Genomic DNA, 12,003 nt, shown 5'->3' with positions numbered 1-12,003 from the left:
AAAATACCATGGCCTAGTGAAAGTTAAGTTGAAGAGATCTCAACATTTGGTAATGTAGATGTTTGAAGTATGTGGTTGATATTCAATACATTTTATAATTCAGAAATTTCATTGTACCTGTGAGACCTGAGGCAGGGCTGTATTTCATTGATGCCTCTTTCAATGGCCTTTCTATCATTGTTTATATATTTTCACTTTAGGTGCGGAAAGACAACCCAAGTGCCTCAGTTTATCCTTGATGCCTCCCTTCAAGGTAAAGGTTTGGATGTAAGTAACATCATCTGTACCCAACCCAGGAGGATCTCGGCCACAGCAGTAGCTGACAGGGTGGCCAAGGAGAGGACCACCAGGCTAGGAGATGTTGTGGGTTACCAGATCAGGCTAGAAAATAAACAGGTATGTCTGTATGGATCTACTCAATTTCCAGTAGCACATTGTTTATGGAGAACTAGATCTACATAATATAGCTAAGGATTGCTTTGTTTTCTCTGTTTTTCTAACTGATTAGAATTTATGAGAATTATGAATAGAAATGTCTGCTGCAAATGATTGCTTTTCACATGCCCTCACATAAATATGTCACCCAAACCAGAGCGATGTTTGGGCTGAGCATTTTGTGTAATCCATATTTCTATGTACAATTCATGTGACTCGCAGCAAACTAAAAGATGCTTTCTGATAATTGTAATGATTATGAAAATAATATAAAAATGTTACAGTGGACACTAGTTCTTGATAACCAACTTTTCCCAACCACTTATGAGACTGTTCTTTCTTTGGATCACTCTAATGACCAGGGGTCCGTTGCAGAAAGAGTTGCAATCAAACGCAACTCTAAAAATCATGCGCAACTTGATTTTCAACCAATCAATAGCGCGCATTTTGGACTTGCGATTGATTTTTTGACTTGCGTTTAAACGCAACTCTTTCTGCAACGGACCTCAGAACTCGTCTTTATTTTTTATAGTCTTCTTCGACTCGGCTGATGTTCTGTACGACGGGAATCTTACTCAGAAGGTTGGAGAGTGACCCTGTCCTCAACGGAGTCTCCCATATCATAGTGGATGAAGTCCATGAGAGAAGTGAAGAGAGGTATGATATTGAGAATGTAAATGGCTAATGAAAGACCTGTACTGGCTGCATATAAACATTGTTAGCACTAATAATGTACTAACAGAGGCCCTGTTACAACTGATAATATTGCAGCGATGCTTCATGTCACAACACATTATTTTGGATCATCATTCGACATCACAATCCGAAAGATGGGACTGGTTCTACTGTAAGTACTCTGTTAGCACTAACAATGTATCTGTGCAGCCGGTACAGGGGTGTTATCACCTAAATCACATTTGATTGTCTGTCTTACGGGATGCTGAAAGAACCCAGGGGACCCCTTTCGTAAGGGCATTCAACTATTGTAACCACCGTGGTATCCTTGATTGTGATTTGCTTCTGAGTCCTGCTACCATGGCAGTTGCCATAATGGTAAAGTTACAAAACTTTGAATGGGCTCCCAGATGTTTTGAAATTGTAGGAGAAAAATTAGCAGAGGGGTGGAGAGGAAGGGGTAGAATATTCAAGAAAGAAATGTGAGAGCATTGGTAAGAAGTCAGATGACACATACACACTAATCCATAGACAGACTGCCTACTGTCCTGATTAGTTTTTACAACTTTCAAAATGGCCCACAATTAGAACATCCTGATTTCTGAAATTTCATGTGAGAAAATTAAAAGGGCAGAAAAATTGCCATAGACCCATTCATGCCCCCAAGTCCTCAGTACATCTTGAAAAGACCGGTCCTGTTAGGGTTCAGTTTCTAAAATATATGAATTTCAGGGGGAACCCTGTGGGAGCTTAGTCGGCCCCGTGGCCATTGGTTTTACAGATTTTGTATTTCTAAATGTTGGCAGGTGTGCATCGACCATTAATTACTAGTAGTACTGTATATATCTAATATGAAGGACATTTACGTTCTTATCGAGAAAGGGTAAACTTATTTCAATCAATTGATATTTGAAGCCTTATTCCATCATATTTTCTTTAATTGGCTAGATAGATGTTTGAGGTATATCTCACAAACTTGTCTATTTCTAATCCAGTGATTTCTTAATGATGGTTCTAAGAGACATGTTGCCTCAGCGACCTGACCTCCGCATCATTCTCATGAGTGCTACCCTCAATGCTGATCTATTCTCCAGCTATTTCTTTGATTGTCCTGTCATTAACATCCCTGGTAAGTTAACAAGCTTCATCACTCTGAGTTACATTGCTATCTACAGACTTTTCCCTTTTTTCGAAAGTGCTAATTATGTTTCATAGAAAATACTGAATTTTCCTCATAATTTTTCCTCAGAAATGTATTAACTCAGTTTTTTTCTTAAATACTCCAATTATGTTAAAAGGTATGATCTTGCAGAAAGTAAAACAGCGTGAAAAATGAATGAAATTAAATTAGCTAAACAATGAAAAATAATATGAGTTATTTGATTTGAAATGTACTATCAGAAAATTTATGAAATGCTAAAATCTTATATGCAGGCAAATAATTACCAAATGCCTTTTTTTATTTATTGAGCATTTACTCATTTTCCACCAGAATTGTTTGGCACATAATTCATTCTTAAATAGAAATACTTGGTCAATATGACAGATTCTCTCAAACATAAATTTTAGGATCATTGGCCCAACTAAGTTCATATTTAACACTGCCATTTATTTTCAGACTTGAATATTTTTCCAAAATGTTTATACTAGCTGTAATATTTTGATGTATTTCCAATTGTAATTTTGTATTTTTGTCTAGGTAAAACCTTTCCAGTAGATCAATACTTCTTGGAAGATGCAATTGAATATACTGGGTAAGAAGGGTGATTTTGAATTGCACTCTGTTACATTAATTCAGCTGTAGTGTAAAGTATTAAATCAAAACCAAAAATATATCAGCTTACAATAGTGAATAAAAATGTCCTGTATAGAATATGAAGTAGCAGTAATCATGCATTTATGAGAATGCATATTAACTTTTAATGGTCATTTTCAAACATTAATTTATGTATTATGATTGTTATTGCTATATCTTCTCTGTTGCCAAATTCACAGATACTGTCTTTCTTTTTGGGTATAATGAGAACATTGCCAAATAATTTACTTGATGTAAAATGTGATTATTTAGTTGAAGCCAAGTACAAGCTGTTACTACCCATATTTTCAAATTAAGACCTAGGTCCAATTCAGTATGTAGATCATTCCTGTAGAAAAGATCTGGGTGGCATAACACAAAGGTTAGTGACTAATCATACAATTGATTTTCATGATTGATTTTACATTGCAATTAATGCAATCAACAACAAAAATGTTTTATAATCAATTGCTAAGCATTGTGTTACAGGGCCTGCAATACTAAAAATCATCATTATTTCTTATCAACCATCTTTAATGTCTGTACTCCTAAAGGTATGTCCTAGATGAGAACTCACCCCTAGCCCGGCCTATCAAGAAAAGCAATGCGGTACCTTCTGAGGCTTCGGCCAGAGCTATGAGCAAGGTCAGGTATGACAACCTGGATGAGGAGATAGCAGAAGCCTTCGCTTCAACTACCTTTAACCCTGCCAAAGATAACGTGAAAGATGCTAATTTGACGCTGCAGCAGATGGCACTCAGATATAAAGGTAAGACCCCTCCCCACTTATAAAAATAATGATAGAGTTATAATTTGTTTTCTTTGCCTTCAATCAAAATCAAATATACCTGTGACCAAGCACATCAATACCTGAAAGGTGTATTTTTAGTTAAAGACTAATTCTGAAAGATATGGATTCTCAGCTTTAGATTGATATCCATCCTTATACCAATGGGGGAGTCCAAACCAAAGGTTCAAAGAGTACCAGTATAATGTCCAATCTATCAGCATGTTACTTTTATAAAAGAAAAAAAGAGTTCACAATTTGGAGTTATCCAAGCATTGACCATAGTGGATTTTATTTTAAAGTGAATCTCTATGACGGGGAATAGAGTGAAAAGGGGAGGGGGGAGGGGGAGATGACTCAAATTGACACAATTAAAGCATATTGATCATTTATAGTTATATGATTCAATATTCTCATTGGGATACTTTCTTCTCACATGGTTGCATCCATGTTTTATAAAATGGTCCCAGGGTTTGATGAAAACTCCTCGTTTACATTTTGTAATTTTGTTTAGATTATGAGATGTCTACCATCAAGACATTAGCTACTATTGACCCTGAGAAGATTAACAATGACCTGATTGAAGATCTAGTCAAATGGGTAGTTGATGGAGATCATGATGTAAGTACACTTATTTGGACTCTCTTGGCTTTTCAACAAAGTATTTCAGGGATGGTTTGTCTTTCAAACTTTTTTACATTCTCAATTAAAATCCTGACTTCTTAATATTATTTTAACTCATTGCTTCCTGAATCAGGTTATTATTTTACAATGTCTATTGGACTTACCTTTTTGTATATGGCCATTTTAAAAGGAAACAATGATTGAATTCACATTTAATAATCTGCCTCGAGGGCTCGAGAGAGTGCATTTGGCCTATTATTATAATCACACTTTGAGTATACAAAGTTTTGAACATTGTTTATGCAGTGATTTTGTAGTCCATAGTGCTGTCCATGCAAGATGAAGTTGTATTTTGCATTTTACAATGTAATGTAGGGTTTACACAAGTAGGTTCTATGCTTATAGTGGATTTCTTTTGTTTAAATTCTTATTTTCAGTACCCCAAGGATGGTGCCATCTTGATATTTCTACCAGGACTGGGTGAAATCACTGATCTCTATGAGCAGCTTCAAAGCTCACTCTGTGGACCTAGAAAACCTAAAAAGTAAGAATTTTATTCTATCCTTATTCGGGAGGTGGTTGGGCAAGGGGGCCTACCATAGGTCAGAGAGAAAGCTCAACATGTGTTTACTAAATAAAAACAAAAAAATATATTGCACTTCACTGCAAACCCTGATAGTTGTATATGTATTTTGGATGGTGATGAGACTTCCTATCTCATATTTGGGTAAGGTAAATTCAATTTTTAGTGACTACTAGAATATAATTCATCAAGTAATCTGATTAAATACAAGCTCTCTACCTCAAATAATGAAGCCATTTTGCCAAAGTGTTATGGTAACCATATGTTTTACACTGTAGCACTTTGAAAAAAATTAGGTTTGTCCTCCCAACATTATTGAGCTAGGCAGGCTATTCAAAACTATGAAATAAATGGCTAAAATATTTTATAAAGGTTATGAAATAAACCCAATCTTTTGTTACCATAACTAGGACTGATTATTCAGTTGGCTTTGTTTTAATTGCTCCCTCTCAGGTACAAGCTGATACCCCTCCACTCATCCCTCTCGAGCGAAGACCAAAATGCAGCCTTTGATAAACCAAAGGAAGGCATCACTAAGATCGTCATAGCAACCAACATAGCCGAGACATCTATCACCATTGATGACATTGTCTTTGTTATTGATGCTGGTAGAATGAAAGAGAAGCGGTGAGTGAATTATCAAGATGAATTTGTTTATTTGGCCTCTTATCTATCAAAACGCTGATACATTAAAAAACATTTACAATTTTTAACCCCTATATATGATGACTGTATCATAATGAGAGAATCTTAAATCTGCATAAATGGCTACACATCTATTACTATGAAACATAAAATGATATATTCAGGTCCTCTTTCATTTAGAACAAACTGATTACATTTTGATATATGGCCAAATATCTTCTAATGTTGCGTCCAAAATGATACAAAATACATGAGAATGAAATCAAATCATACTTTTTCTCTTTTGTGAAGTTAATAATCACTGAATTCCCAATATTTGTCATGTGATTGGATGTCAAAATCACTATTTCTCAATGCAGTTTGACAAATTTCTAATTTTGAAGCATACCCTTTATCAGTATCAATTCATTTAAAAAACTTTGAAAAAGGGAAAGTGCAGTAATAAAAGAATGATGCCTCTGCCAATTTGAAGAACCAAAACTGATCAGATCTGGCCTCAAATAATTAAGCATGTATACATTTCTATTCTTTATAAAATCAGATATGACTCTGGAAAGAGAATGGAGTCGTTAGAGACCGTCTGGGTGTCTAGAGCCAATGCCATGCAGCGTAGAGGTCGAGCAGGGCGTGTGACGGCCGGAGTCTGTTTCCACCTCTTCTCCAAACACACCTTTGAGCATGTACTCAGGGAACAACAGTTACCAGGTATGGATGGCTTTTGGGAAAGCATTAAATTTGGAAACAAAAGTGTTTATGATGCATTCATATTTGCTATCTCTTTGTCTCTCTTTTGGATCAGAACATATTCTTATGATCATGACTGATACATGGGTAACTTATGCTATATTTTTTATTTGAATTTGGAGTTTCATGTACACATTGAAAATTAATTGAATGGATTCAAATATATCTTCCTTTTTTGTTTCATGTGCAGAGATCCAGCGTATTCCATTGGAGCAGCTTGTACTAAGGATTAAAATCCTAGATGTCTTTCAAGGATACCATGTCAAGGTCAGAAATATAATCTAGCACTAGGGGGTGTAGCAAGAAACTTGTTTGGAATTAATATCAATTCTAAATCTAAATCACAGATGTCTTTCAAGAATACTATGACAAGTTCTTAGGGGTATTGTTAAGGGAAGTTGCAGGAAACTTTTTGAAATTAGTATCAATCATGAATATGTCTGATTAATTGATCCTTTCATAGCAATGAGATTAGTATTCAATGGTAAACTTTCAACTAACTGGAAGACATATGATTGATTTTAGGAATACAGACTAAAGTTGATTCTGGGACTCTGTGATTAACTTGCAATTGATTGCAATTTTCACTTTTTATTTTGTAGGAAGTGTTGAACAAGTTACTAGAGCCTCCCAAGACAGAGAATATTGATGATGCTGTTCAGAGGCTGCAAGACTTAGGAGCTCTTACAATAGATCAGGTTTTTCAAACATTTCATAGTAAACTTAAAATTTCCCATTTTTCATCACTGTTGCATACAAGATTAAAATCTAATTATCTTGTTTGATCAACTGAAACTGTCTTTGTGTGGTGAAGATGAACTAGATGAAAACTTTATTTCATATATGTAATCAAGTTGCATTATGTTTCAAGATTCAAGTCTTTGTTTTCATTTCCATTCAAACATAATACAAATTAATATAAATCAAATACAAATTAACAGATGAACATAATATCAATCAGTGATTGCAAGACAGATTTAAGAATATAAATAAAAAAGCATTGTAAAATAAAGCATATGGACATGGAATTGAGGGGGTCAACTATAGAAAGCAATGTTTGTGTGATTCTCCAACATGATATGGTCCATCTTAACCTTTATACAATATTGCTGTTTTTTTGTCTCCATTGGCTGTAGGCACTGCAGTGAATTATAGTAGCCAATGTTTTGGGGGAACCGAATCTCTCAGAAATTGCTGTTGTGCTTATTTTCACACCTTTAATCAGGTTCTTTAATAGCTGAATCCAAAAGCACCTAATTGTGTGTCAAAATCATTGTCTTTCCCCTTTGTCATTGGGAAAGATGAGCTGATCAGATTTTCATGGATGGTAGGATTTGACCTGCACCAAATGTTGTTGAGTCTTCATATGACTCCCAATGTCCTTCACCTCAAAGATATGACTGAAGGTCTTGGTCAAGATTGCCTTTCTATGAAGACTGGCATCATCATTGGTATGATAATTATAATGTTTTGCATTTAGAGTGCACCTCCTATTGTCCTATTTAGAGGCGTAGAGGGAATCCTTACAGGGAAGGCGGGGTTGGGTTATTTGAAATGTGATTAAAATAAATGTCTTAAGGCTGGATTTGAATGACAATAGACTTGGTATTGCATATTGTTGAAGGGAGTGCATTCCACAAAGTGGGAGCATTATTAGCAAAAGCTTTTTCACCATATGATCATTTGAATCTATGAGGTGTCAAATTTTGTCCGGGCATCCCTCCTCCCATTGGGGTGAGTCGAGCTGATCAGATTTTCATGGATGGGAGGTTTTGACCTGCACCAAATGTTGCTGAGTGTCATCTGACTACCAATGTCCTTCATTTCTAAGATACATTGTCTGAAGGTGCTGGTCCATATTGCCTTCTTATGAAGATGAGCATCAAAATTGGTAGAATGGAATTCTTATTCTGTCCAAGGCATCCACGAGAAAAAAGTCCTCTCTTTTGATGGCATTTTTTTTCAGCCCACATGGGCATTGTTTTAATTTGATTTGATTTTAGTCAAATTTGTCTGATTGATTTGATTCTATATGATTCTAGGATTGATCAAAAACAAAATATGCAAATACACGTGGCATAGTAGCAGCTATCGAGATGCTTTGTTGAGAGGAACTAACAACATGGCATTGCCAATCAATACTAGCCCACTTCTCAAATCTGTTTGATTTGCAAGGATGGGGCAATACTAAAGATGCCATGAGTGGCCTCCCTGTGATAGGTAGCAAGTTCTTTCCATTTGTTGTCTGCCATTTTTTTGATAGATGATTTATTCTGTTGGCCTATGAAGAATGCTCAGTTCAAAGAAGAAAGAACTCTTTCTCCCCTATCATGAGATGCATAGGAAAGCTTCCGAGATCCCTTCTACTGTAATCATATTTCCAACCATGTAGGAATTGACATTCTGATGCATGCTTCAACAGATGTTTGTTATGTTTTAATTTGTTTTCATAACACTATGTATCAAGAGATTTGAACTCTGAGAGAAATCACATTCATGACAAGCATGACATGATTTGCATTTTGGTAAAGATTTTCTGGAATGTCTTTAAAGTACAGTGGTGTTTATCCTCATGTTATTCTGATGCCAGCATCTTGGGGACGTCTAGGGATTTTTTTTTAATAGAAGATCCCAGTACTAGACTTTAATACAGTCAGCTGTGTTCTGTGGCAAGGCTTTAGTATATACATAGCAAAAATGCAAGCATCTATCAAATGGGTCAAATTATTGTAGTTGTAGTCCCATGTGTGTGCTTAGTAAAAAAAAAAAATTGAATGTACAATTAAGCATGACTGTACTTTGTTAGCCTATGGCAAACCATGCACAAAAAAACTACTGTTAATGGAACATATTGATTGTATCTCTCTATGTTGCACATTTTTGGTGTGAGCATGAATTGTGATAAAATAATAAAATAAAAATATCAGCCAACAAAATAGAAATATTGATATAGGCCTAAATGAAATTTGTCACCCTCATCATCATTGTTTAAATACTGTGTCTATTATGTACAACATCAACAATGTCTCATGATATGCACTTGTATCCTTACCCAAGCCATCAAAATGTTACCGTCTTTCTCTTTCTTTTAGGATCTGACATCTCTGGGCTACCATCTTGCATCTCTTCCGGTAGATGTTAGGATCGGTAAGCTGATGCTCTTTGGAGCCATCTTCCAGTGCCTTGACCCAGTCCTAACCATCGCAGCAAGTCTCAGCTTTAGATCACCATTCGTAAGTGTATTCAACAGTTATTTTTCACATGATCACCCCACCTCTCTCTATTCCCTTTTGTATATTTGATTTCAATACTTGGAACTCTCTGCTGGGTCCCCAATATTCTTTATTTTCCCCCTGAAGATGGCAAGAATATACTTTGCCATATCATTGAGTTTTGGTGGTCCATTTCAGGACCAAACACATCCCTGTGAAAGATATATGTTGTACTGAGAAGCCTCTATGTTGATTCTTTTTATTGTTCATATATTTTTTTGTGCATACCAATGATTTTATTTTCATTATGAGAATAGGAAATAAATGAAATTAAAAATATAATACACTCCTATAACAAAGTGAAGGTAGCATAATTTCAGTTATCATTATTGATTACTGAAATATGTGTTCGAATTAAGGCTAATTGTATAGATTGTAATATGTGCATTTCCTCATCACTTCACATTATTATCTTTGTCTTTAATTTCCATTTAGATGGCACCATTTGACAAACGAGACCAGGCAGATAAAAAGCGACAAGAGTTTGCTATTGGTAATAGTGATCACCTGACACTGTTAAGGGCTTACAAGGTAAGAGAAACTAACTCCTCAGAGCTCCATTGCATCATCTGACAATGAAATGGTAATTTTTGTTTCGCCTGCATAGCAGAGCGAGACTATAGGCGCCGCTTTTCCGACGGCAACGGCGGCGGCGTCAACATCAAATCTTAACCTAAGGTTAAGTTTTTGAAATGACATCATAACTTAGAAAGTATATGGACCTAGTTCATGAAACATGGGCATAAGGTTAATCAAGTATTAGTGAACATCCTGCTTGAGTTTCAGGTCACGTGACCAAGGTCAAAGGTCATTTAGGGTCAATGAACTTTGGTCAAGTTGGGGGTATTTGTTGAATTACTATCATAACTTTTAAAATTTATGGATCTAGTTCATGAAACTTGGACATAAGGTTAATCAAGTATGAGTGAACATCCTGCCTGAGTTTCAGGTCACATGACCAAGGTCAAAGGTCATTTAGGGTCAATGAACTTTGGCCAAGTTGGGGGTATTTGTTGAATTACCATCATAACTTTGAAAATTTATGGATCTAGTTCATGAAACTTGGACATTAGGTTAATCAAGTACCACTGAATATCCTGTGCGAGTTTCAGGTCACATGACCATGGTCAATGGCCATTTAAGGTCAATGAACTTTGGGCGTGTTGGGGGTATTTGTTAAATTACCATCCTAACTCTGAAAGTTTATAGATCTAGTTCATAAAACTTGGACATAAGAGTAATCAAGTATCACTGAACATCCTGTACGAGTTTCAGGTCACATGACCATGGTCAAAGGTCATTAAAGGTCAATGAACTTTGGCCATGTTGGGGGTATTTGTTGAATTACCATCATAACTCTGAAAGTTTATAGATCTAGTTCATAAAACTTGGGATATAAGAGTAATCAAGTATAACTGAACATCCCCTGTGAGTTTCAGGTCACAAAACCAAGGTCAAAGGTCAGTTAAGGTCAATAAACTTAGGCCATGTTGGGGTAATTGTTGAATTGCCATCATAACTTTGAAGTTTATGGATAGAGTGAATGAAATGTGGACATGGGTGTAGTTGACAAGTCTTAAGTCACCGTTCAAATGTCATTTATGGTCAATGAACGTGGTATTATGTCATTATATGAATGGTGTTTTTGTGAATGATTATTTTATTGTAGTTTTCAAAGTTAGCACTGCTGCTATATTAAATCGCGTAATGCAGGCGAGACTGCCAGAGGCGTTCCACTTGTTAACTTTAGGGTCTGATGCATAATGGTTACCTTAGATTTAATTTACTACCATTGGTTATTTCATGTTATCCTAGAAGTTGCCATAAATGGGATTTACTTAGCAGTATGATTTTTGCAACAGGTTTTGGGGGGCTGTTTCACAAACAGTTGAGTGTGTCCTAAAGTTTTGCATTGCCTTCAATGTGCAGGTGATAGAAAAATATAAATAAACTTACCGGCCTTTGAGTGCTTGATATAGAAATAGTTGATCAGTCCTCCAACTGGCAAAGGAGTTCAGTGATTTAAATTACATCCAGAGCCCACCCAAGGGTTCATTACATGCCGCCGCGCACAGAAAAATCAAGCCATAGAAGTCGTGTGCTGTGGACACCAGAAGTGAGATCCCAGCACGCGCGACCCACTAGTTAGAAATCCACTGCCAAACGCGGTTCATGGTGCTAGGTTAGTAAACTAATAGTAACCTCGCAATACGTGTGAGTGTCCAGAGCCTGATGGCACGGTGTCCATTAACAAGAGAAGTGCAAAATATATTTTAAAATATATGGAGGTGATACTGCAATGATGACTGCACCTGCAAGACCTTGTCAAAGTGTGTTGTGATGAAGATGAGTGAAGTGTTCTCCAAACACAATATTGCACTCCCACTTGGAAATCACAACTGATGCATATTTACAGATGGAAATCTACAGGATGCAACTAAAA

The 12,003-nt window shown here is 36.0% G+C and overlaps 1 protein-coding gene across 1 annotated transcript in view; it reads left to right on the top strand.

Annotated features, from left to right (window-relative positions):
• The window catches only part of LOC129264660 (putative ATP-dependent RNA helicase DHX57), a 28,178-nt gene that overhangs the window by 6,823 nt on the left and 9,352 nt on the right, over positions 1–12,003 (top strand). Inside the window, exons 7-19 of the mRNA XM_054902575.2 lie at positions 201–396; positions 968–1,092; positions 2,106–2,239; positions 2,810–2,864; positions 3,460–3,674; positions 4,207–4,313; positions 4,754–4,860; positions 5,353–5,526; positions 6,086–6,249; positions 6,479–6,555; positions 6,891–6,986; positions 9,381–9,521; positions 9,996–10,091. Of these exons, the coding sequence (XP_054758550.2) occupies positions 201–396; positions 968–1,092; positions 2,106–2,239; positions 2,810–2,864; positions 3,460–3,674; positions 4,207–4,313; positions 4,754–4,860; positions 5,353–5,526; positions 6,086–6,249; positions 6,479–6,555; positions 6,891–6,986; positions 9,381–9,521; positions 9,996–10,091 (1,687 nt within the window). The remainder of the gene's footprint in view (positions 1–200; positions 397–967; positions 1,093–2,105; positions 2,240–2,809; positions 2,865–3,459; positions 3,675–4,206; positions 4,314–4,753; positions 4,861–5,352; positions 5,527–6,085; positions 6,250–6,478; positions 6,556–6,890; positions 6,987–9,380; positions 9,522–9,995; positions 10,092–12,003) is intronic.

Source organism: Lytechinus pictus, chromosome 7, assembly GCF_037042905.1.
Source record: "Lytechinus pictus isolate F3 Inbred chromosome 7, Lp3.0, whole genome shotgun sequence".
Lineage (NCBI taxonomy): Eukaryota > Metazoa > Echinodermata > Echinoidea > Temnopleuroida > Toxopneustidae > Lytechinus > Lytechinus pictus.
Note: the sequence above shows the minus strand (reverse complement) of the source record. Positions and strands in the feature narration are given on the sequence as shown.